Source organism: Lissotriton vulgaris (genome assembly GCF_964263255.1).
Source record: "Lissotriton vulgaris chromosome 5 unlocalized genomic scaffold, aLisVul1.2 SUPER_5_unloc_1, whole genome shotgun sequence".
Classification (NCBI taxonomy): Eukaryota; Metazoa; Chordata; class Amphibia; order Caudata; family Salamandridae; genus Lissotriton; species Lissotriton vulgaris.
This window is the reverse complement of record NW_028240613.1, coordinates 1-27,197: the sequence shown is the minus strand read 5'-3', so window position 1 is coordinate 27,197 and position 27,197 is coordinate 1. Positions and strand designations below refer to the sequence as shown.

General features: G+C 47.4%; 1 protein-coding gene across 1 annotated transcript in view; it reads right to left on the bottom strand.

The window, feature by feature from the left end:
• AGRN (agrin) overlaps positions 1–25,831 on the bottom strand; it is a gene marked incomplete at its 5' end in the record, with an annotated part of 135,854 nt that extends 110,023 nt beyond the window's left edge. Inside the window, 3 exons of the mRNA XM_086947838.1 lie at positions 5,271–5,471; positions 7,115–7,309; positions 25,578–25,831. Of these exons, the coding sequence (XP_086803964.1) occupies positions 5,271–5,471; positions 7,115–7,309; positions 25,578–25,831 (650 nt within the window). The remainder of the gene's footprint in view (positions 1–5,270; positions 5,472–7,114; positions 7,310–25,577) is intronic.
• Between the last annotated feature and the right edge of the window lie 1,366 nt (positions 25,832–27,197).

The following is a 27,197-nucleotide window of genomic DNA, read 5'->3' as shown; positions in this document are numbered from 1 at the left end:
CCACCATCCATGCCAATCTGGTTCCGATGGGCATCCGAAGAATAGTATTTCGGATTTGTCCGAGTTGCACTTGAGGCTGTTATGATGAAACCAATTAAAAACAGCCCCAAGGCACTCGCGGATCCTTTCTCCATCGAACTCTTCGCTCTTACGGCAGGTAAACAGAAGCTGGGTGTCGTCAGCATAAGAGACGATCCGGGCCCCATAGGACTCCACCAGTGTCGCCAGAGGGGTCATAAGGATGTTAAATAGAGTGGGGCTCAGTACAGAGCCCTGAGGCACTCCGACTACCAATGGCGGCATCTCGGCGGACCCAGGTGGGACCCAGACCGTCTGCCGGCGGTTGGCAAGAAAGGAACGAAACCAGTTGAGCACCGTCCCCCCTAGGCCGATGTCATGAAGTCTAGTTTTATTTTTCAACGGTCTCATCCAAGGTTTTGGATCTAGGGGAACTGTGCATTCCTTCTTTAGATGTGTATTGGTGAAGGTGGGCCATAGGTTTATGGGCATCTTAGGACGGGTATGTTAGAAGCAGGACTGAGGAAGGGCTGTCTGAACTGAGAAAGGACTTCTGAGGGTTGGCAGAAGTACAGGTAGGGGTGGCAAGGAGTCGCAGTAGGGTCAGGAGGAAGCACAGGTGGCGCTCTTGAGAGCTGAGTGTTTGAAGATGGGTATGTAAGAAACTGTACTAAGGAATGGCTTAGCTGGTTGAAGTAGGCCCAATGAAGCTTGAGTGGAGGAACAGGTGGTGCTGTGGTGTTGTGCGGCTCACGGAAGTACAGGTTGAAGGGGGTGCTGTAGATTTGTTGGAGAGGCTGCAGACTTTAGATGAAGGGGTGACTAGGGGCAAGACTATAGAAGTGTTGTAAAAACTAGATATTTGGTCATCCTAGTTTACAGGCAGAAACTCACAGTTTCTGTGTTGTAAGAGAGACACGGCTCTTCTCTCCGTCAGTAATCACTTCACTCCGGTTTCTCTGTAGTTCTCATTTCATGTTTAGTGACTGGGTAGGTACATGGTGTTGTAGGTATGTGGCATCTGCACTTGAGGAAGGCCTTCCAGGCTAAGACCTCTCTACTACAACACGAGTATCTGTCCGCTCTGCCACAAAAACATGAAAGCGTGGACTCCTGCAGTGCTGCGCACACAACCGCAGCTAGAGGAGTCTGCCAGAAGCAAGCCATGGCCACACGGATGAGACACCGCCGCCAACGGGAGTGGACCATGGGTCCATCCCCTCAGAGAGGGGTGAATCGGGAAGGACCCCGAACGGATGTCCAAAAAATGATCTTAATATTCTGCACATAAAGCCGCAGGGGTGTCATGTGGTTTTAATGAGCTCCTGAGGGATGTCATGTGCAGCTAATGAGCTTTCATCTGTTCCAGGATATGTTTTGCACACTCCCGAGTTGTTTTCATCACACATTTTGCCAGAAAAAACCTGTTGACATTTGACAGGGAAGAGATCAGAAAGAGCTAAAACGTGTAAACAGGGGTGCACCCTCCAATGCTGTAGGCCTGGCCTACTACGACTTCCCTGACTTGCAATGAAGCACTAATACCACACTTGGGAATTACCCCCCCTCCGACCCCTCCAAGTATTATTGGTGACAGCCCTCTGTAGCTGTCTGTAGCCCCTAAACACTCTAGGACCACCAGAATGTCATCAGGCTGTGCTTCAGGAAGATATGTATAATCTCTCAGATCAGTACGGCTCTTGTCAGACCCACTTGAGGCAACCCCTATAGCAGCGGAGAGTGGCGCGAGATATGAAGGGGTCCCACGCTGGTCCGACTCCGAGGTATATGGCTGAAGGAAGACATGCTCTCGATCAACTACACTGAGAAGCGTTTACCTCTGCCAGACCTAGGTAGCAGGTTAGTCGCAGGTTGGGACCATGAGATATTCAGGATGCAGAAGCAACAGAATCCTTACGAGCAACTTTGAATGCAGAAGGTGGGGCCTCCTTTTAAAAATTAATAAATAAATTGAATGAAAGAGACATCAGTATGAGAGCCTGGTAGAGAGGTACGAGTACGATGGATTTGTGGACTTTGTCTTCGCCACATAAAGGTTTATAGTAACCACTATGCGAATGAGCATTTCAGGTTTGAGCAGAACCTCTCCCCATCACACAGTGCTAGTCTTTTGGCATGCCCCCCAAATATGAGCTTCTCTGACGGTCTTTCTGCTAATGCTGTCTTCTAATATTGAACACTGTGCACCTCAGGGCAGGGCACCGGATTGGTGTGGGGTCCAATAATGGGCTGTACTGGCAGTAAGCAGGGAAGCACAAAACCGATTAAAGCACTGCTCATCATAAGGAGCAATATTCCAAAAACAACAAATATTGAGAGGTAAACGCATAGAGACCCCCGTAACACAGCTAAGCTCTTGGCAGAGCCTCCAGGATTTCCCGATTTGCCGCAAAATCGGCACTTTTGTAAAAATGCCGCGATTTTTGCAAAAGTGTCCGCGAAAATCGGCACTTTTGTAAAAATTGCGGCGTTTTTACAAAAGTGCCCGCGAAATCCAGATAGTATATAGTTTATTTAAGGGCACATGTCTCTAAATCTTAGTGTAAGAAAGGGAGATGCCGTTGATTCAACACGGATGCTGCTGCCATTATGCCTCGCAGTTCTTGTTCTTGTTGAATCAAATTATTTTTAATCCACAAAAATGAAAGAAGTTCCATGTGGGGCTGTATGTAGATATGACGCAAAGGATTGTGGGGAGTGTGGGTGTTGCTCATGGCCGGGGATGCTGCTGAGCTGCCTTCAGACTGGACTCCAGGTCTCAGGCGAGGCCACGTGATTGGACCCCGGGTGCTGCTGCTGGCTTTTACTGCAGGCCTGGTCATGCATGAGAGGGGAGACTGCCCAGGGTACCAGGCGCGTGCGTTCCTCTCTGCTGGAGCTGCTGCAGAGCAGTGCTTGTCCCGGTTGCCTGCTATGCTTCCCTCCCAAGTTAAATAGTGAGGAAGCAATTTGTTTAAGGTTTTTACTCTCTTCTTTGCAGGGACAGAGTATGCTGTCCCCTCTGCCCACAGGTTGCGCTGGCTGGGCCTCGGCCTGTCTTTTTAGGTTCGAGCCTCGATGCGGCTCCTGTGATCCTGGGCAGATCACGTGCTTGTCGTGAAGGATGAGGCTTTCTGAGCATAGCTACCAAGGTTTCAGATTGCTATGTGTGACATATTCATATTTTCAATGTAATTATGAGTGACAATTCAATGACTAGGAGTGACAGTTTCTTGCGATGAAAAAATCAAGCAATGAAGATCAGGGAAACAAAAATATCAGAAACAAGACCCATTTGAGTAACGAAAAAACTCTAAAAGAATGATGCAAACGAATGTGGTGATATTACAAATCTGTCACATATATCAATCTGAAAAACCATGGCAGCTATGCCACTACAGACCGTGTTTCAATAAGTAGCAGCAGGATAAAATACAGCTCACAGTAAAGTTCAGAAATGAAAATAAAAGTGGGGCACGCAGCGAATTAATGCAAGAACCAACAATGAATCAGCGCGGGTACACAGAGGAGAAAGGGCAGACGTGGCCTGCACAAAACAGTACATCCAGCAGCCGAAGTCCATGCTCCGTAGACTTAAGAAAACATCAACAATAAGCATCCATTCCTTATTTTGGACTATTTCATTTCATTATTAAATTGCATCCATTCCTGATTTTGGTGCGTGTTTTTGCTGTGATAAGTTGTGGGATCTTGATGTCGGTTTTAGAACAAGAGAGGGCGGCGCCAATCATTTTGACAGACTAGTGATTATAAAATCGACTTAATAAACAAAAGTGAATTTGCAATGTTGTTCTCTATTTGTTGATATGCACACAATTTTTTTTGTTATTGGCCACCTCTTATCCGTCAGGACCTATTTTAGGTCCTCCTTTAGTAAACTGCATAAACCCACTTTGGTGGATCGGATCACCTGCCAACCAGGTCTCCTGGAGGCAAATTATCTCATTTTCCTAAATCTTTTGCGTGGCAAGCCGCGCCTGAATCTGGTTGGGCCGCATCTGCAACCAGGGACTTTCTCAAATGCTGTGGGGCCTAAGTCTTCCGCACCCAGAACTGCAGCCTCGGCAAACCGCCTCCGGACCCCCGGCCTTACTGGAACCACTGTCCGCAGGTGTGAGGGCGATGGCAGAATATGCCTGATATGGCGGGCTCCATTGTCGGCTAGACACCTGCTGCATGTCATCTCACAACTCAATGGAGCCTGGAAGGGGTAAGCGGTGAACGGAAATAGATGGGCAGCAAGGCACGGGGGCAGGGCGGCATGAGGTTGCCGTTTTCAGTAGCTTCGGCAGCTCCTGCAGCTCGCATGCATGTAGCTCCTCCTCCTAAGCTGTGTGTCTTTCCATCCAACTGGTAAGGCTTCGGTTTGCAAATCACATAAGGTACTCATTCCATTCCAATTATTATCAACAGGAGCTAGTTCCTCCTTCTGCAGCACAAAGATAATCCCTGATGTATACTCTCAATTCGATGTATGTTTCTCTTTCTTTACAGTGTGCAATGTTTTAGTTGTTTACTTTCACATTCAGAAGTTGCTTTAATATATGAAAGTATGGGTTGTCTCAACGCATCGGGATATATTTTAAATGCAGGCACATTGGACATGGAAGGTGAGGGGGTAACATGGCCAACTAGAGCATGGGCGTCAATTCACTAAAATGCTAGGCGTAGTGGAAGGGACATCACATGAAATGACATCATATCAGGGCCTATTTCAAGGTGGAACACTCTGCTAAAACAGTTTCCATTGTTTTAAAGCTGAAAATGAATGATTGAGTAAAATATGGTGCCGCAAAAATGCCGCTAAATTTTCATATTTGTGCCGCTAAATTTCCATATTTGTGCCGCTAAATTTGCTAATCCATGCCGCTATATCCTGGGGGGTCTGTCTTGGGCTGATAGTACACTCTGACTTCTGTAAAGTCTATATGCTGCTGGCGATGCTACGGAGAAAAGAAGCTGTGATGCACCAATGTAGATTTCACACTCAAGACATTGTAGTCAACAAGTTGCACGTATAAAAGAAAAGAAAAACAATTAATAAGAGGAAAAAATGTGGCCAGTCCCAGGGGATTCCCTGCTCTCGTTTTCACATTTGCAACTTTTCTAGGAATAGGCACCAGGAGATGTTGAAGCAGCAATGGGTGGCAAAGGCTGAACTGTGACCTGGATGGAGGAACTATCATTTCAACCTCCCAAGTAAGCTCTGGCAGCAGTAATTGAGACCCTACCGTCCTCGCAGGCGCCTTTCCGCGACACCTCCACCTTCTTCTTCTGGGCACATGAGGCCGCCTGGAGCTCACACTGGTTGTCGTAGGTTACACCATCACTGCCACACACAGGGAAGTACGGTTGTTTTTCACACTGTGGGCACACACAGGCACCATTCACACACTGGGCACCGAATGAACAGATGCTATTGCCACAGGTCTCTGTAAGGAGAAAGAAAAATAGGTGACAAAGGCATCGAGTAGATAACCCCCCAAAATAACAATGCTATCCATATGGGTGGTGATTCATCAGCGTAAACACTCCTACTCAAGAGCCAGGGGAGAAGGGACAGTAAAGGTGTGGAAACGAACAATCGAGTAAGGATCAGACACTCCTATGAAACACAGGTGGAGTCATCAATTATAGCATGGGATCCACCGAGAGCACCAAAGAGGCAGCCTGAGAGTCCCACCAGGCACGCAATACGAGCCTTTAGAAAGGAAGCAGTCAGTGCGCCCCTCAAGGAAGCAGATGAAAGCAGCATAGCAGCCCAGAGGGGTCCGGTCCAGCAATATTAGCCAGCAACCCGGTGAAATTCAACCAGGCAGCCCAGTGAGAATGGCACATCAAGATCTAGACACAGCCAGTGAGATCTGCACCGCAAGATTCCGCCAGGGAGCCCAGCGAGATTCCGCCAGGGAGCCCAGCGAGATTCCGCCAGGGAGCCCAGCGAGATTCCGCCAGGCAGCCAAGTGAGAATCCGCCAGGCAGCTCAGCGAGATTCCGCCAGGTAGCTCAGCGAGATTCCGCCAGGCAGCTCAGCAAGATTCCGCCAGGCAGCCACACAAGATTCCTCCAGGCGAGACTCCCCGAGGCGAGACTCCCCCAGGCCAAATTTCGCCTGGCAGCCCGGCGAGATTTTGCCAGGCAGCCCGGCGAGATTTTGCTAGGCAGCCCGGCGAGATTTTGCTAGGCAGCCCAGCGAGATTCTGCCAGGCAGCCAGGTGAGATTCCGCCAGGCAGCCAGGTGAGATTCCGCCAGGCCGCCATGTGAGACTCCGCCAGGCTGCCCAGTGAGATTCCGCCAGGCAGCCAAGTGAAATTCTGCCAGGCAGCCCAGTGAGATTCCACAACGCAGCCAAACGAGATTCTGCCAAGCAGCTCAGCAAGATTCCGCCAGGCAGCTCAGCAAGATTCCGCCAGGCAGCTCAGCAAGATTCCGCCTGGCAGCTCAGCAAGATTCCGCCAGGCAGCTCAGCAAGATTCCGCCAGGCAGCTCAGCAAGATTCCACCAGGCAGCTCAGCAAGATTCCGCTAGGCAGCTCAGCAAGATTCCGCCAGGCAGCTCAGCAAGATTCCGCCAGGCAGCTCAGCAAGATTCCGCTAGGCAGCTCAGCAAGATTTCGCCAGGCAGCTCAGCAAGATTTCGCCAGGCAGCCCAGTGAGATCTATTGAAAGCAGGCAGATGCCACCAGCCAGCCAATGGGATACTTTTAGAAGAAAACAAATGCCATCAGGAAGCATGTGATCCACAAGGCAGCCAATGGCTGAAAGCCTCATAACAGCCAGTGTCTAGAAGCACTATTGGCAAAACGCTTCCACAAGCGTACACACAAAATTCACCAGGCAGCCAGTAACTTCAGGAAGCCTGGAGAATGGGCCAGAAATAAGGTACAATCCTCGAGTCAGCCTACTGGGTCCCTCCAGGCAGCATAAGTCACCCTGTAGCACAGGGCCTAGTGCCTTGTGCCACAAGAAGCAATCCACAGTGTTGCACAGATGGGGGGCAGATATACCAAGCTGCTCTCTACCGCCCTATGAGGTCCCAATACAGCAGGTTCCCTCCCCCGCCCACCGTACTTACTGCAGTCTCCCTGCGATGCAACCTGCAGCTTGATTTGCTGAGTGCACGCTCGCACGTGAAGCTCACACTCGCTGCTGTATGTGCTGCCATCAGTACCACACACCGGCTGGGCGGAAGGTACACACTCCGTGGGGCACACACACCTCCCCGTCTCCACCTCACAGATGGCACCAAACTGGCATTTTCCACAGCGGTCTGAAAAACAATTAAATCATCAATGCACAGTGGGTACTGTGTACAAATGGCTAAATCTCATCCGATTATGTAATAAAGAGAAATAGAACAATGTCACTTGCACTGCTACAAATGGAGGCCCCAGATCACAATTCGAATGTACATCCGAGGACTAGTGCATCAGGGGGAGCTGCAGGATAGGACTAAGATGCACAGAGGTGCTGGAACATTTTTCAAGGTAGGAGTGCTGCCATTAATGTTATATCACTGAAGTTATAGGGATTGTGAAAAACCCAAGCATCACACAAAAAACAAACGTGACACCAAATCAGTAGGAGAGAAGCAAGGGTGTGGTATCTCGCCAGGGGTGCATTTTGGAGCACCGGTGAAGTAGTGCATCGTAAACACTAGTTTGAAGACAGTCTGACATTTACCCTTTGTCTTTGATTGTACAGCAAATGTGACACCATATACACAAAACTTAAAGGCATCTCCATTGTCCATTCGTTCACGTTCTGACCTACGGCATAGGTGTTGGTCTCAGGGCTGGAATATCATGTAATACTGAAGGACAGGTTTTAGGGCTTGATTGGTGTTGCCTGAATGTTTTAGGATTGCAATGGCAGGAGAAGCTGCATGTCAATAGTGAAATGCTCTAGCAGAGCTGCGTGTGTCTCAGTACCAGCAGGGGGAGCTGCAGGACAGAGTTTGAGGGTCTCAGGACTGGAACAGCTGGAGATGCTACATGCAGGGATCGAGGTGCATTGACAGAGCTGAGGGTGGGTCCGAGTACTAAAATAACAAGGACCACTGAAGGCCGGGGATGAGGGGCCCCGGAAGGGTTGTGTGTGGATCTCAGGACTGGAATATCTGAAGATGCTCCAGGCCAAGATAAAAGGTCACCTGTCAGAAGAGCTTCACCTCTGTTCCAGCCTCTACCCGTTCCAAATGATGTAACAAAAGAACTCAACACTTTTACGCTAGGGGTACTAGACAGTATGCAATTCAGCGCATAGACGCCTGAAGCCAGGTTAGCGCTCTATCAACACAGATACCGATTCCATTTAACGCTCTATAAATACAGATCTCGTGAGTTGCTCAACGAAATGAAATAGCAGAGCATCGGATGAGCTGAGAGAGCCCAGCATTGCAACCGTAGGGTTACCAAGATGTCAGGGCTGAGATGCGTGGCAGACTGGTCCGTGCTTGTCAGTAGCGGGACAGCAGAGAATACTGCATGGAATGCCTGAGGTCCGCTGGCAGGGAAGTGTGAAAGTCCATGGTGCGTCAGCACCGGAGAGCTATAAGGGTTTGAAGATCTGGAAGATCTAGAAACTAGGCATGCCGGGACTGAGGTGCCTTACCAGAGCTGTGCCATTGCCCCAAAGCTACAGCCTGCAGGCCAGGATTGGAGCACACCGGAAGGGCTGCGTGTGGATGCAGTGCTGGACTAACAGGGCTGCTGCAAGGTGCGGCTGAGATGCAAGGACTGCGATGAGCGTGTCCGCACGTGCTCTGGGACTACAGGAGGCGCTTTCGATCTGGACTGCTCTTGACCCTGGAACCGCAGGAGGGGGGAGGGGGGGGGGGCTTCAGGCCAGACATAAGCGCACTTTGGCAGGTGCGTACTGGCCCTCGGCTCCGAAACAGCAGGGGGCGCTGCAGGTGAGAAATGAGTGCGCGTCGAAGGCAAGATGCTGGCATAGCAAGTGGTGCTAAAGGACAGACCCGGGTGTAGGGGGCTGGAGGGTGTCATTAAACCTGGTGTTCTGGAACCCTCCAAGTCTTGCAGAACCATTCCAGTCCTGCACTGGGCGCACAGGGGAGGTTCTCTGGAGGATGTCTCTTGTAAATATCTGTGCAGAAGTCAGAGGTTGCAATAACTGCATACAGTGTAGTACAAGATTTGGAAAGTACGGCACACCCGTGGCGAGGCCTCGAGGCGCTGTCCTGGGTATGATCGCTCTCGCATCGCTCCTACTATGTACCCACTTTAACATAATGATACAACTCGTTCTCCCTCGTCTCCGGTCCACCCTGCGCAGTCTCCTGTAGCCATCACGGGTCTTACTATGGTGTCCCAGGTCATGACCTGATTACACTCTCACGTCACGTGGTGAGTACGATCCATCATCCTGAGGACCGGGTCACCACTCTCAATGTAAAGGCTCTCCGTGAGGAGGCGGGCTCGTGATGGGCCCAGCCTGGAAGCGGTGAAGGGACACGACGCCACCTGAGCCCCCCTCTATGGCCGGGAGCCGGCGACCTTTATCTGCTCCCGGGGACTGGCCTTGATTAACTCGGGCCGCGCGTGCCGTGTCAGGGCCAGCTCAGCGGCCTGCGATAATGGCGGGAGCCGCTCTCCATAACGAGGTGTCAGCAGAGCTGGGAATATATATATAAATAAAATGGGAGCGAGGCACGGGAATCTGCTGACCCCGTGGAGAGGCACGGCTGAGATAACGAACCATAAATCTGGGCGCGCGAGGGTGAAGCCGGTTTCTAAATGAAGGGACGGACATGAACGCAATGCCATTCGAGTCCAGTAGGGGGAGCCATGCAATGGGAACCAGGCGTAGATGGGCAAAGGAGACAGGAAGGCACTGCCAGTGGGAGGAAGGGATCCTGGAAGAGGTAAGCAGGATAAGGGATCCAGGCAAAGAGGGGCAGAGGCGGTTTAGTTAAATAGAGGATGTGGCTTAAGGGCTAGAGCGGCCTACTTTGACGCTGGGGAACCAGGCTCGAGTCGGACAGGAGGCTCAAACATCCAGATATTCTGGGCAAATCACTTAATCTCCCTATGCCTAAAAATGAATGAGTCCGTAATGCAACTAGTGTTCATGTAAAGCGCTCTGATACCTTTGAGTTGAGTTCGTGCTATATAAAACTGCCCCCCCCCCCAAAAAAAAAACAATGAAATAAAGTCTGAGAGGTAATCGGAGCATAACAGTGCAACTGAAACCAGAGAAAGTGAAATAGGAGGGAGTTAGGTGAATCTCCTGTAGGGTGACCACGGCCATGAGAGCCAGGCACAGAGAAAGGACGGAGGGTAACATGCCCTGATGCGGGACCCTGCGTATGGGGGAGCACGAAGAAGCATGGGGGACCCAAGAAGATGTATTGGGAAGCTGGTAAACTCAAAGGGCTTGGAGAGCTGCTGTTTTGGATATTGACACATTTTTATACGTCTATAAAGCAAAGGCTTCATGGTCACTGGACCGTTGAACATGTCCTGTGCACAGAAGGCAATGTACACTGTAAGCAGGGGTCCTGAGCACAGGGCATGAACCATATGCAACACCCAGGGCACACTGGACGCAGCTGCAGGATGTACCAAAAGATAAAGGTGATGGGTCATTGGGACATGCCACGCCCTTCGTCAAGTGAGATTATCAAAGTCACGGGCATTTTGGCTGCACATCATGTGTGAACTGCATGAACTGAGAAGGCAAGAAAGAGTATGGTGTACGGCCACATACAGCAGGATCATGCAGAATAGTTTTCAGTAGACATTTTTATATTTCAAAATATGCGATACATCATAGATAATATTGTGGACTGTTGGGGACCTTTACTTCGAGACTACAAGGATCCCAAATTGACATTACAGAACTAGGTGCGTGAGAATTATAAACTTGTCCCACATAATTCTGCATTATCCTCTTCCTGTTCCCTGCAGTGGGGAGTTCAGCTGGACATCTGGTCGCCAGGGCTGGCCCACCTGAATTACTGCAGGGGATACAGTGGGTGCCCCCCAGGAAGCCACACACTCCCCCTGCCCTCATACTGGACCTTCCAGCATGTGGAAAGGCGGGTATGTGAGTCCACAGAACTGGTAAGACGCAGCACACTCCTGGACCTCTGTGACCGTGGAAATGCACCTTCTGCTGCAGGTACACTGCTCGCCTTTTTTGCTGACCTTCATTTTGGTTAGTACAAGTTTGCAGCTTCGGACTTTGTGAAGTTGAGAAGGTCAAAAAATGCAAAATTCTAAACTTCACAACTTTTGACACTAATATGAATCATAATGAATAAGATGCCAGTTATTAATCCTCAACGTATACAAACGTATAGATGATTTAGAATCCGAGCATTGCAGTAGTGCCACCATAGCTGCGGATATGTTACACATTGGACGGCAAATTGAAAATCCTTTTTTTTGGGCTAAACTAATGAAATCTTTGACTAAAATTCAACAAATTTCAGTTAGTCTCATATGATGCCTATTTAGCTACATATATGAAGGTTGGTGAACACGGATCAAAGATTTTATTTATACTATAAAAAATCTTATTGATACTATGATGTTTTTCGAAAGCAGTTTAACCTGTGCGTTCAGTACTCCTTTAACGCGTTCATATTTATGTGGTCAACTCACAGTGAAATCTTCATTTTTCCTCGAAACAAGTATATAGACGTGCTACACCATATTTTGTTTTGGATCGCGGTGAATAAAACCTCAAAGATACCACTCATCTCGGAAAGACAAAACAGATGTTCCGGCTGGGATTCAAAACAGTGTCCTGCCTGTTACAGACACCTGTGGGAAAGGCTCTATACAGGCACTTATACCACTTTACATACACATGAATAGCATGAGCAATTAATAGAATGCTCTTTGTTGAACCCAATGTAAGGATGCAAGATCATTTCTTCTTTTCAGTTCTCAGATACTTTTTATTTGACACAGTTCTAGAGTGACCACCTCTCCCCAGGTACTGTCTCCATTCCAGAACTTTTCACATACGAATCACTGCTTTCAGGTGTAGTACATCTAATTCGGTCACTGGAAGAAAAACAAGACGGCAACACCCAGAATGCGTTAGGTTATTACACAAGTTCACAACTGAAAACCACATCTGTAATGACCTTGATGGATTTGGTCGCCCAAGATAGTCCCACGATTCAGGAATAGCCTCACAGAAATTAACCTATTTATTTAGGTGCATTGGCAAACATAAAAACATGTTTTTCGGATTGTTTCTGCCACGTCACTGTCTTTGACTGTTAGCAACCTTATGAGGGGGGCTTGCACCCCCTTTGTTTCATAGCAGTGGGAGTGTGGAATGCCACCCGCGGCTCATTTGCAGATGGGCAACAAACCTATTCCATAAGTTACCATCCCTGCTGACTTCATACCATTCCACTCAGACTCTTTAAGCAACTTAAATTACTAAGTAGTTTAAGTCATCAAGCAGAGAAAGTGGGGCCTACAGGTCCACATGAAGCATTAAGAAAATAGCAAAAGGTGGCTTCTCCAACTGTGAGGGGGTCTTGTGGGGGGGGGGTCGTCAGAGGGTTCCCCTGGCATCGCCTCTAGACCCGGGCCTGAGAAACAACTGCGAGGCTTTGTAGAGGGAAAGACAGAATGTTAGATAAGTTGAGAGGGACAAGTACAGACACTGAAGGGAGTTTGGGTATGGTAGATAAGCAGCGAATAACCAGCCAAATGGTTTCAGGAGGTAAAACGGCCAGGTAAGCATCATTTTATGCATTTTCTCCAGATTCTATTCATTTTGGGGAACACCCAGCCACTCCAAACCTGATACGGCAGATGCCTCCCACAGAGCCAGAGCTCTGGGTACCAGGTCTGCGATGGCCAGACAGGATGCCACCATTTTGTCAACACTCCAGTAGTAGCTATGGGAGAGCAATCAACCTCTTCGGGGTAAAAGCAGAACCACACAGTGTGTCACAATCCATGATGGTCAATGTGTAACCAAAAGTATTACACTAAAAAATATTATAGCTTTATTACACGGGTAGATTAATTGAACCATTACAATTATCTCTGGTGGAAACCATAGGTTCGTAGATCAACGAGTTAACTCTAGTTGTATCACAACATAACGTCTGACTATTAAACGATTGAGACTGCCGTAGACCATGAGCCTGGGTCTGCGAAGCCTTCGACGCGATTACCCATGAAGCTCTGCGCTTCACTCTTCCATACCCAGAAGTGACAGGCGTCTCTGAATGTAGCCCAAGGTGCGAGATAGTTATTGCAAATGTAACACTGCATGAACCAAACTTCCTTTTAAATCTACAATTGGAATCATATTACAGGCAGGGAGGCTGACGTGTTTGAAATTCGAAAAAAAACATGTTTCTGAAATATAGAGAGCGTCTTGTCATTTCTTTGAGATGCATTTTCGTTGCCGTTTATTGTTTCGCAGCCTCCTGAGGCTAACAGTCACTGTATGCTGGAATTAAACTGGCCGCATATCAAAATCCACTTGTTGTGGTCAGGATATTCTGTCACGCATGCGGTTACTGTATCTCTGGCACCTCACAATTAGGTTTATGATCACCAGGAACCTTTACAGGCCTGGATCTCATGATATACTGGTCACTTGGGTGTCCTTCATGCCCCTACTTGGTCAGGGATTGTATTGGGGCATTTTAGCAGAGACCAATCAATGTAGACACACCAGGCAGCCAACAAAAAGGGGCCTCGCGGCCACACTAGGTTGAGGCCAACAACAGAGAACGTTCCAAATGTCCTTTTGCGGCACAAGTGGGAAAAGTCACAAGCCCACGGCTTAATGCCAAAGTAGTCAGAAGTATATGCTATGGGAAAGGGAGTGAAGCTACAGTGTGGGTCAATAAACGGGGATGTTGACTTACACTTGTAGTGGCTCCGGCATGGTTGGTGCTGGATTATTGGCAGCTGTATGGACTGGTCTCAGGAAGGCTGGCAGGCCACTCTTGTGATGATGCGGATGTCATCAATGCATTATTGCTGCTTCTGGTCACCATCAAGCACTTGTTGGAGGCAGGCACTGGAGGGTCAGGATTGAGGCATCCCAGTTTAGTTTTAGGTAAAGGAAGCTTGCAGCTCCACAACCAGGAGGATTTCTTCAACCGCACACAGGTCATCAGGGTGTTGACGTCTTTACAGTCCAGGGGAGATGGGTGGACGGCCCAATCACAATCCAACTGAGATTTCTTTGACAGCCTTGACACAGGAAAATGAACATTATTTTCTCTGGCATAGTCCCTGGCGAACTGCAAAGTCAGGTATCTGAAAAACCAATCCCTTTTAAGGGCACAGTATTTCCAGTATGAGTGAAGGGGAAAGAAGGTCGCGGGCCAAGGTTGTCCTTCTAGTGAGAAGACATGCCCCTGAAGCTATGCATGGCTGGAACAGGGATTTCAGCCGTTCATTTGGTTTCTTACCAACACTCAGAGGTAAATTGACAGTTCCATTGTGAGTGATTACAGTAATTTTGTGTAATTGGAGAGAATACTCTGTACACCTCATCCAGTGCTTAAGGTAAAGGGCTGTACCCATAATATTTGAAAGACTGCTAACAAAATGGAAGCATTCCCAAAAACCAGGTGAGCGCGTTCATTCTCTCGTGGACACAGCTTTGCTGGTGGGCTCTGTTCAACACCAGACATTCCTCCTTAAAAAAACAGGAGGCGGCAAAATGATCAAGAAAGTTTGGAATCCGGTGAAGTCAAGTAATTTAACAATATACCCTAGGGCGTGTTTTAGAATGTTCTTGGTCCCGTCAGGCTGATAATGGGAATGCAGGCGCCACCATCACATCAGCACTTTCTGCATCCCAGGACATAAATATGGCCTTCCCATAGGATGTAAAATCCTGGCGGCTCTTATCCAGGACCGGTCTCTTCTCTCCTTTAGTTTCTACCCATGTTTGTTTTGGTATTTCCACAATTGTTATGTGATATCGCGAGTGACTGCTGCAAGTGCCTGACCTTTTAAATATTTTCTTCCTTGCAATTTTGCTGTTTAACAGAAACAAGCCAGTGTAGCTTTTCTTTGGCCACCATTATGAAATGAGTGGAGGCAAATTTCCATGCGGAGTTCAGCTCTGCTCAATTATAGGTAGGCCAGTGTTTTCACACTCAGATTTTCAGGTGGCGGGAACACTGGCCTGAATTTCCTGGCCAGAATAGCTGGTTGGTAAAATCGCTTTGATCATCGGCTGCAGCATGGCTCCAGGCACACAGGGAGCATGCAGTGCTTCCCCCAGCTAAGCAACATATTCCTGTTCCATTTTTCCCACCATGGAGCTTGGGGTGTATATGCTTATCTCGAAGAGTTATATTCTGAACTGTAAAATGGCAGAGAGCAGACCAATACTTTTGCACTAGGAACATTGTGTATCTCTCTCTCGAAACGCGTCTAGCACTATCCAGCTGGCATTAAAGTAATTCTGCACAGACACAGCGTCGACTGGTTTCTTTGAGACATTGGAAGTGTTGGTGAATTCATTGTCTCGCGCCTGGGAGGTTCATGTGTCGATGCGCCCTTTGGTTTGGTGGCAGCGGGCGTTCCCAATCACTTTGTGGAATAATATATATATATATATATATATATATATATATTTCACTTTGGTAGTTCAGTTCTCCTTCCGTAGTTAGGCGCTGCTAGCAAGTGCGTGGCTTCTTGCGGTTGAACCAAACCGCTCTATATTCAAACTGCGTTTCCCCCCAGGGATCCCAGATCGCCCGGTCAAAAAACAAACAGAAGCCGCCACTCCAGTCACTCAATTCATATGAGGCAAGTTGATTTATTTACAGATCCTCTGCAGCATTATTCACAGCGCAAACCAACGCGTTTCGTTAGCTCCCCACTAACTTGATCACGGTTGTTACAAACACTGTTTGCTGAATGTATTTTAAAAAGGGAGTCCCTCCCACCTTGGTCACATGATATCAACCATTTGTTAACTTTCACAATGGCATTCTGGGACTTGTAGTTGTCCTATCGATTTGAATAAACAAAAATACATTTCACACCAACTTGGTGTCTTACATTCCAGTACCCTCTGCCTGCTCTTAGCAATTTTAACTTAAAATCGGGTATTTCCTCCTAAATTTATTATAATGTAATTTTTGAATAAAAAACATTTTATGGAAAGCAGGATAATTTTTCAAGTCTTATTTCATCATGTCTAAACATGTCTGATGAAATAAGACTTGAAAAATTTGTGACCAAGGTGGGAGGGACTCCCTTTTTAAAATACATTCAGCAAACAGTGTTTGTAACAACCGTGATCAAGTTAGTGGGGAGCTAACGAAACGCGTTGGTTTGCGCTGTGAATAATGCTGCAGAGGATCTGTAAATAAATCAACTTGCCTCATATGAATTGAGTGACTAGAGTGGCGGCTTCTGTTTGTTTTTTGACCGGGCGATCTGGGATCCCTGGGTGGAAACGCAGTTTGAATATATATATATATATATGAATGAAAAAAGCACCTCCTCTCAAGGAAAGAAGCAGAAGCCACGGAGGGGATTTGCAAGACAACACCGTTTATTTCAATGAAGTGGCGAATGCATTTCGGCCGGATTGGCCTTCGTCAGCGCCTGCGGTGAATGAATGGGAAGTCCTGACGTCCTGCAGTACAAATGCACCAAACCGCACTCTGATAGGTGCCTAGTGTTAGCTCTGCCCCTCAGCGATGATTAACTCAGGTAATGTTCCAGCCGGTACGAGGAAGTCTAAGGACTCCATTTCCCAGGATGCACAAGTGGCTCCTAGGTGAGTATGGCTGAGGGACGTTCTTGATGTAATACAAGAAAATAGCGGGGGTTCGGTGTAATGCAGAGCGTAAAGAAACTCGCAAAAGAAACTGATGGTGCTGCCTCGAGTCCCCGTGCCGCACCAACCGAAAGTCCAAGTGGCAAATTCGCATGGGCAGGAGGACAGTGCATCCCGCCCTGGCCGAGGCAATGTCTCAATAAGCCGCTTCAGATTGCTCGGACTGCCGGCGAGCCTGGAGATATTAAAAAAAATGAAGAAACAAGCAAGTGCCGAGGCAAGAACCAGATTCTCCAGGCCACTTGTGGTGAGTGAGCTTCTGGACGCGCTTCTGGAAAACGCGTGAAATTGATGAAAAAAGCACCTCCTCTCAAGGAAAGAAGCAGAAGCCACGGAGGGGATTTGCAAGACAACACCGTTTATTTCAATGAAGTGGCGAATGCATTTCGGCCGGATTGGCCTTCGTCAGCGCCTGCGGTGAATGAATGGGAAGTCCTGACGTCCTACAGTACAAATGCACCAAACCACATATATATATATATATATATATATATATATATATATTCCACATAGTGATTGGGAACGCCCGCCCGAGATATATATATATATATATACACGCATGCTAAAGAGGAATCCTGAAGTCACACTGGCCTCATCCACACTAGCGGGGCTGGTGAGAGCGTGCGGGTGAAGGTACCGGAAATCGATAAACAAAGATCCTCGGGCCTCAAGGAAACCTCGCACCCAACAGCTTAGTTTACAACCAAAGTTTATTGAGGCGACACGTTTCACCCAAACTTGGCCTTCTTCACGGCCAAAATATATATATAGTGTTAATATTTCTGAATTAATGGTCTGTTCCCTGCGCACCAGAACTGTTTAGTACTGACCTTTTTGGTTCTGATCACAAAGAAGCTTGCTGTATACTGATGTTCAAGTGAAATTACATCAGTGATTAGCAGTGCTTAATTTGAGCCAGTGGTTTACGGTGCTCAGCACCAGCACTTAATCATCAACACTGGCGCTTTAGTTTCATGAGCACCTGTTAAGGAAGCATCGTGGCTTACTTACTCAAAAAAAAATCTAATTTTCAAAGTGGCCCGTTTATTGCGGCAGGTGGCATTACCGGTGAGCCAGTGGAATCAGTGTACAGTCAATCATGTTAAAATTAGTTTTAGTCTGCACTAGTCCTGTCAGCTTTTCGGAGTTGCTGGGATGTAAGAAATAATCCCAATCTCCTTGAAGGTAAATCCATCCTTGTTTTTAAAGTACCTTCTAAAAACAAATCAGTGCCTTCTATGTGGCTTTTTGCATTTTCTGGCTTATTGTAGAGTGAATTAACTTATTAAGTCTGTGATAAAGGGCCTCATCCCTCTGAAGGTGCACACGTGAAAGGTCTATAGTGCGATGCAGGAAGGCATTGTCTTGTAAATCAGGCTAAGCTGCCTCTTTGGACAGACTGAAATGCATTAAAATGTTGTCCTCAAGCGAACTGTAAAGTGAATATAGTTTCTTGCTGAATCGTAAAACAAATTCCTTGTAACTTCTGCCTCCACAATAGAGAGATTAGCATTTAAAGTAGGCAATTGAGGTATCAGTAAATTATCAAATATCCTTCTCCCCTCCAAACTAAATGCAATCAGCATTTATTCTACCATCTATATTGGTTGGCAGGCCTTAAATCACCAACAAGCAGAAATCAAAAACAAGACATTTATATTTCTATACGAACATCTTCTTTTGAGACACACTGTCACAGCGGAGAGATCTCTGAAGAGGACTTTCACCAATATCAGAAGGATGTGGAATTATTTTCTTCCAATAAGAAGAAATATACTTAGGATCATAAGTTTGAGAATTTAAAAATATTTTTCAGGTATCCTTACAGCTATCCCTTTAACAAACGAAGATCTAATTTGCTGTTGGCGGAATTGAAACAAGAAGCTATTGGTTGCCCGTCGACATTCTCCCCTGCCGCCCGCTATTTACTTCCTACTAGCTGTCTTGACTTATCAAGCCTATAAAATACAATTGTGTTGTGTAGAATGTCACTTTCTTTTTCCCAGGACACCTCAGCAATATTGACAAGCATGAAATAAAGCTCTGCCTTTCCCCTGATTCGACTCCCTCCCCGCGCTCCACGAGCCCCGAGAAAGGGCCAGAGCAGTAGTTTCTTTCCATTGACATGATCCTAGGAGACACCGAAGCCCTAGAGCACCCGCAGTGCCCTAATAAAGCCATCCATGTCTTGCTGAGGGGTCTCATTAGCGTCTGACTGGACCTTGGCCAATCAGTCACCTTCGTGGCATCCATCCCTTTAGCAAACACCTCATCCCATTGGAGGCTACTGCGAGGCACACAGAAATTTAGGCATCCAGTGTACTCACACTACACAAAGATAACAAAGAAAGCACGGAGGCGGCCATTTTAAAGCAATCCGCATTGTTGTACGAGTGCCCAGCTGTAGGGCTTTTTCGAAAGAAGGAACCCCTAGTGGTTTACGTAGTTTTCTTGACTCACTCCTGGTAGATGTTGCCAAGCAAACACGGACTAGCACATCCGCTTTGCTGTGAAGGATACTCAGGGGTGTCACAATCAATAAAGATCAATACCAAGTCAGAGATGTTTTGAAACCTAATACAGATTTCATACAAAATAAAGCGAAGAAAACTATGAAAACGAAGCACCACAAAGGAAATAACGTGTCTCAAATAAACTTTTCAAAAGCCATAGGGCAAAATAATCTGGAAAACAGGGACTATGTTTCACACAGCGTGGTAGATCTTATCCAAGAGAAATCCTATAAAGTGTCTAGTTCGTACACCTTAGTATTTTTCTCCAATTCCTTTGTAAAACGCTCGATTGCATGTTCCAGGGGAATTTATTTAACCAATTTTGGCACAGAGCGATTTCAGTACCATGGACTGCTTCCTTGGTTCTAATTCTAAAGTTTGTTGTAATTGTGATGATGAAAACATCCCCTTTCTTGAGACCTCGACGAAGATGGATGATGCAAGTCAGTCTTTCAAAGTCGATGGTTTAATTGGCGCCACAATCTATGGGTTGGGGACATGATCAAACTTGAAGAAATACGTTTTTATTGACACTAACAATTTCTTGCATGCAAGTTTTTATAGTGTCCCTGAAGTGCAAATGCTCTTGTTATCTTGCAGTCAGGAGGCACTTGATTAGAAAACAAGGCCAGTCACATTGGACCTTTTCTATGGACATAGGGTGCCTATGGCTCCTGACATTTCATGATCAGGGGCAACAAGAAAAAAATCATCTCATATCACCTTTTGGGTGTTTGCTGCTAGGATTTTGTGAGGACTAATGGTTCCCAGTTGGTTTCTGAGGCTGCATACATGGGTCCAGAGATGCATACTTTATGGAACAAAGATGCAGAACCCAGACACTCAATCCTTCTCTGCCAGTGGGTGGACGCAAATGTTTGTTGAAGCAGACAGCCTGGGCCTGCAATGTTAGCAAACCTCTCTGGCCCCTCATCTCACTTGTAGAAGGTTTTGCTGGACGATTCTGGACCAGTTTGGTAGATCAGAAGACCACCATATCTTAAGGTTTTCAGGCTTGTCCTGGGATGGAAGTCGGTGTTCCTTTGGCTGGGGGTGCTCCAGAGACAGCAGAAACTTCATGCAGGTAGGAGAAGTTCAAGAGAGAACTTCCGATCTCAGTTGCAAGAACAGCGGACATTACCCAGATTCAGGCACAGGAGTGCCCACAGGGTTGATTCCAATGATGCTGGTACAGTCCCATATGCCCAGTGCAAATGGAAACATTGTGTGGGGTTGAAAAGACGCTGCCCACGATGGAAGATGTGTCTTGGAGACTTCTTCCTGGGCACACTTAGAAGGAGCAGGATTGCTAGAAGGTTTGTCGACTGCAGCCTGCTCCCAGATGGAGGAAAATAACTGTGTAAGAGCATGGGAAATGTCAGCAGCTTCTTGTGGATAGTGTCATGTACACCAAACTTACCCCTCAACGGAGAGCAACATTAACTACAGGCAAACATCCCACGAGTGGGCATCACATTCCAGAATTACAGCGACCTAACACTCTGAGGTACAGACATCCTATTATGGAGAGGCTGCATGATCAACTCATGGTCCATAAATACGTTACACTCCAGAACGGATGTTAGACTGCCACCACCCAGACAGACCTACATTCCCCTTGAGGACAAAGAGGGTAGGGCCACACTGGGAACTCAAACAAGCAACAGCCGGCTACGGCTCTCCTGGAAGTGACGAAGTATTGGCACCCCTGTGATCTGTGGAATTCAGAGACCAACCACAGGGTGGCAAATGTGGAAGGGAACTTTATGGTGAAAAAAGAAATAAAGAAACAAGAGAGGCGACACTGCTGGCACCAATAGCTGCAGACTTTATCCTGAGACCTACAGCGGGTATCTGTACTGTTTCGAAATTTCCCTTCGCGAGATTGTGTGAGCTGAAGGGAGAGCACCATTTCTTGGATAGCTCTTCAAACCTCAGCCATGTCTTTGCTATTCATCTCCAGCTTGTCCAGAGGTCCTCAAGTGAGATCACGGTATGAAACATGACCCAGCAGTGTAGGACAGCGCTCATATCTGAAATATGGCCAGACTTTGATGGCTGGGGTCACTGTTTTGCAATCGACTATCCAAATCTACAGTAACGATCACACTCATTTTGGAAGCTAGAGTAAGGTTTTGACTGTTTAATGCATTTTCTTCAAGCATATAAAGGGAAGACCGCGACCCGAAGCTCCCCAGGCTTCAAATAGTCCTACTCACCTTTTGAACAAATGGAACAAAAATCATTGCGCATTGCCACCAAAATCCATGACCCAATCATCCTAAGATCAGCACTTTTTGAACGCAATCCAAGTACCCCCCTGGAATTTTCAGTGCTTTTCAATATATGTAACTTGCTCAACCTAAGTCCGGTAAAACCATCCAATCCCACGAATCCCGACTATGTTCTCAATACACTTCAACAAAGAGACTACTGTATAGACATGTTACGACAAGAGATCATCATTTCCAAGACCCTCAAACGCATCACCAAATAAAAGGTTCTGATATTGACTGACTGCGAGACATGAGGAAGCAGGTGCTACTGCTGGAGACAGACAGTGTATTTGGTATGGAGCCATGGAGGCATTACTGAGAAACAGGGAGTAGTATGAGAGGCAGGGCAAAAGAAGCTTCAACTTTAGAAGAGTCCAGCATAGGTCCAAAAGGCTTGGATTCATGCCAGATTCTCAGGATAACTACAATGTAAATGCATTCCAATTTGAATAATTGTGTGTCCAGTTACCTTATGTGAATATCCTCAAAATATGGCCAGGATCTGGCCCTACATTGGACACACCTATTCTACTTCCATCATCCCAACACACAAGACATCAAAGGAACAAGATTAGCCATCCAACCTCCTCTACTGAAAGCATTAAGCACACATTTGTGGTTTGAGTTTCACCTTTACATTTTGGTCTACTGGAGCATCGCTATGTGCCCCAATCTGAATTGGCACTTCAAAACTTCCCAGTCATGGAAGTGGTAACACGGCTCAGTTCCTATTCTGCTAAAAAAAAAAGGGCTGCCATTGCATGGTATGGCACCACAGTGAACACTGGTGTAATATCATTGTTATGGTCCTTACTCATTTTAGACTTTTTCTTACGTCAGTTGGCCTTGTTCTACAAAATGCATTCACTGAGGACAGCACAGCTTCTATTGGATGGCGAGCATGTTGGCATACAGTATTTACAGATCAAAAAAGAGGGGTGTTTTAGCAAGTAATGCCTCCAAAAAGACTGGGAAAATTCAGTCATGCCAGACTAATTTGCAATTTTGAGGCCCTCTGCAAAAGAGTTCTACCTCTTTCTTTGTGAGGGGCAGAGATTCCGGCGCAGACACGTTTGCCATCCCCTGGAAGCAGTCCTGCCAAGGACATACAGTACAAACAAACAAAAAATGTGTCTAAAACAAGAACTCCTCAATTAAGATTTGAAAGAGGAACCACCTTCAAAACGCAAGAACATTTAATGACTTTTACAAAGCGGCTGAGAAGCTAGGGAAAACAGAACAAGTACATCATTCCAACCGGTGCACTGAATGGGCAAGTACTTTCTGGTACGGAGTATTGGCACTTCTTTAATATGAAACGAACAGTGCCTGCACTTCTAAGCACTGATACAATGCATTTCATGGGGGAGTTGCAGCACATTTCAGGAGCAAACAGCTACTCTGGAGAGTGAGTACCAGGACATCTCTGTTCCCATTTAAAGGGCGGATTCCAATAATAGCAGCACCATGCCAAGCTTACACTCGGAGTGCGAGGAAGGCTTGAATGGAGTGTGCCTGCTCTGTGCCAGCTTTGTGAGGAAATCCTGCACTGCTGTTGACTGTGCTGAGCCTGCCAAGCCTGTGCTACGGTTTACAGTTGCTGCTGCTGAAACTAAACTAATCTGCGTGTGATGGAAGTTTTAGCTGTTCCTGCCCATGCAGCACCTGTGTCGAGCGTGAAGCGGAAGGGGCAGTTCTACTCTGTGTCTTCTTTGTGTGAGAGGGAAGCTTGCACTGCAGCTGCACTGTACCCGAGGCTGCCGATCTGATGCATGTTATGTGGGCTTTCACTGCTGCCGATTGTGCTGCATTTGTTTTGAGCATGCAAGGGTAGATAGGGGCGCAGCGGGTGGTACTGCGTGTGTTCTGTGTGAGGGAAGTGGGCACAGACTCTGCTGCAAGAATGTGATGCTTAGATTGCAGCAGTAAGTACTATACTGGATTCCCGTCTGCTGGGCTTGTATTCTTGTGTTATATGGTATTATTCTTATGCTTTATGTTGTTATTTGTAGAGTGTGCTGCTCGAAGAAGAGCTTCTTGGTGCTAGAATGATAAAGACTGAGTTACACTGAGAGCTGCAATGTTACATATTGAAGAGGAAGATTTTCAGCAGGGAGGACGGAGCGCGAACATTCGAAGGAAAGAATCTGCACTTCAGCTGCAGGGACAGAGAATGATCTATGAGGGGATGTGGCATAACGGCCTGAGCTATTGACGCCAGAGCCCGTGGGAACCGGGTTCGAGTCTTGGCGTCAACATCCTGTGATTCTGGGCAAATCACTTCCTCTCCCTGTGACTACAATTCAGCGCCCTGAGACCATCAAAGGTGATTTGATGCACTTTACAAATCCTGGATTTTTATTTTTTATTTTATTTATCTATTCAATTTAAGGATTGTCAGGAGGAAGGAAGCTGGGTGAGGAGACATGAGAGGTAAACTGATACAAGGTAAACTTCGAGTCAAAGTCTGGAGGGCCCTAGTAAACTGCTCCATGAACAATGATCATGGCTTTGAAGACTACCGAGCTGCGGATGAGGCAACCAGACCAAGAGTCTTGGAATAGGCGAGATCTGATCTGATTTGGTGACCCACTGATCAAGCTACAGGGAGCATTCTGGAGAGAGAGAGTGAGAGTGTGTGTGAGAGTGTGTGTGAGAGAGAGAGAGAGAGAGAGAGAGAGAGTGAGAGTGTGTGTGAGAGAGTGAGAGTGTGTGTGTGAGAGAGAGAGAGAGAGTGCGTGTGTGTGTGAGAGAGAGAGAGAGTGTGTGTAAGAGTGAGAAAGTGTGTGTGTGAGTGTGAGTGTGTGAGAGAGAGAGAGAGAGAGAGAGACCTGCACAAGCCTGTGCTGCCCTCTCTGGGCTTCCGTTGATGCGGTCGGCTGAGCCTCTTATTTGTGAAAGAGATGCCTGCATTTCTGCTTCTCTGCAGCCTCTATTCTGTTTCACTAAATCGGGCGTTACTGCTGCCAGTGCATGTTCTGTAAATGACGGACTGGGGGCAATGAGCTCCTCTGTCGCCCCCCAACCACCCTCCCCATCCTTCTCGGCCTGTCGGGAGGGTGGTGTTCGGGAGCCAACAGGTTACATGGGTGGAGGAGGCCAAGGGGGATGTGAGGCTAGCGAAGTATTTGGATGGCTGCACATGAAAGAGCTAAGATAGGTGGAGGCAAAAGGTGAATTATATGGTGCTTTGACAGTTTTTAAGATATTGGGAAATGGAGGTTGCAAAGTAGGGGGTATAGGTGGTTCCAACTGTATTAGTGAGGCAGGGGTTTTGATAGCTTGTAATTCAATATGCCAGTTGATGTTTTCTAGGCGCTGTGACCGGTTTTCATTAAAAAGGCTTTTTACACACTAGGTTAGTGTCTGACAAGTGTGTCTGGTCTCAGGCAAGAAAGCTTTTACTACTGGCATCCCTGCTGTACAGTCCTGCTTGTGCATGTGTGTATGCACATGCTTATGTGAGAGAGAAATGGTAAATGGATTTTGCACACCTGCTGCCCATGTTCTACCTATTTTGTGAACGTACTGGGAGTTTGCTTTCTATGTGCATCTTCTCAGTGCGATGTAATCTTGCACTACTGCCACCTGTGTGGTACTTGCTGTGCGGAACCCTGCTGATGCTTAATAAAAAAAATTCAACATACCAAAGTCAAAATGATTGGCTAAAGGAGTGTGTGTTCTTGCTGGCTGTAATCAATGAAATGCCAGTCCAGTGAGAGGAAAGAATGCACCCATTGCACTCTCCCTCCTGAGACGATTCCTGCATTTGGTCTCACTCGGTGTAGGTGGAGCCCTTTGCAGCATTTAAATGGAAAAAGCCTTTGATTGGCTGCTTGGACTCCGCCTACTTAGCTCCAGTTCGCTCCAGTTGGCTCCGCCAATGATCTTTCATTTCCATAAGGTATCAAAACAGTGGTCTTACCGCAAGCCCCCTTATGCTTGACCTTGATCTCCTTCTTGAGGATGCAGGCCATGGATTCCAGCTCGCAGGCGTTGCCGTAGGTGCGGTTGTCGCTGCCGCAGATGGGGTCGAAGATACTCTGGCAGACCTGCTGGCACTCGCACACCGCCTGTTGGTTCTTCACCACACATGTGGCTCCAAACGCACACTCGGAGTCCAGGCACGGGCTCGGGGTGCTGAGGTCTGTGCAAGAAAGCAGAGCATTAAGGCCTTGGCTTCACCAGGGCACCGGCGGACTTTAGTCCGTGCATGAACAACTATGGACAGCAAGCGGTTTACACAAGCAACCTCGCACTAGTCAAGCCTACTGCAGACCGCTTCCTGCTGGAGAAAGTGCTGGGGATACAACGCCAAGCCGCCTTTGTGTTAGGAGTTGGAGAGACAACTAAATATTCTTTAATCAGTAGCACTATGTGGTATTTATTTCATCCATTTATTGCCCCTACTTTTATGAAGGGAGCCAATCACAAGGGCTCATCAGGAAATGATTCACAGTGCAAACACAACCTCGGTGTCAAGGTCTACGAATCTCTCCCCAAAGGCATTACTTCTCCATCAGGAGGCGGTCTGGCAGTACCTAATCTGAACATTTAATGTTGGAAAGCATCAAACTGTGGGCACAATTCCTGTTTGGCACTGCCAACCTTGGGGTGGGGCTGTTTCACCTTGAGGCAATGATGAAAAGAAAGCGCTTGGAGAAACCATTTACCTGAATGTGCTCTTCTGGCCAAGGGCAAATGAATACTACCTCATCCTGCTGCACTCTGACCCACTGCCCACTAAGTACTGTTTGGCTACACTATTCTGTCTGTATGAGCAAAACCACAACAGAGTCGTTCACAAGATAACAACTTAAGCCTAACAAAACACATAGATGTGCAAAAGTGTGACCAGAACATGGACGCCATGGCTCATCGCGAGCCCGCCTATCCGTAGGGTTCATGAACCAATCTCCAAGGAAGCGGATGGGAGAGGTACCATTTTCCTAAACCTATGGAGTGGAGGACAGCCTTCCTCAGAAGCATCATCGGGCTCTACTTCCGTTCCCCCAGCGTGAAAAGTTTCAGATATCTGAGAAGGAAGCCGTCACCAGATAAGGAAGAAAGTTGGCGTGTAGATAGGACACGTCGCGCTGTCAAGCACCCAATTACCCTTCTGTCCATCCTCTCCGTGATCACCGGCTGCAAAGACCAAAGCTCACTCTGTGCTCATCCATCTTCTAGGAGCCCCCCTCCCCTGTGCCCACAATCACAGGGGGCATCGGCGGAGCGCCTTCCCTTCTATCGACTGGGGCTGTTCCCGCTGCCGAGCGGCTGGGCGCGCGCCTGGAGATGCAGTCGGTCTCCCTCTCCCACAGGACTGGCTGGGCCCTCCATAGCCTGCCAGCGCACCAGCGCACCACTGTGTATGTGCCCTGCAGAGCTCTCTATCTAGGTCAGCCGCGTGCAGGCGAGGTGTTAGCAGCGTAAGGAATATATATGAATAGAGAGGAGCGCGAGAGAGACAGAGCTGGAGGTAAGGCGAGAGATGGACACCTGGAGAGAGGAGGCAGTCAAAGAGACCTGTAGAACAGGATGGGAC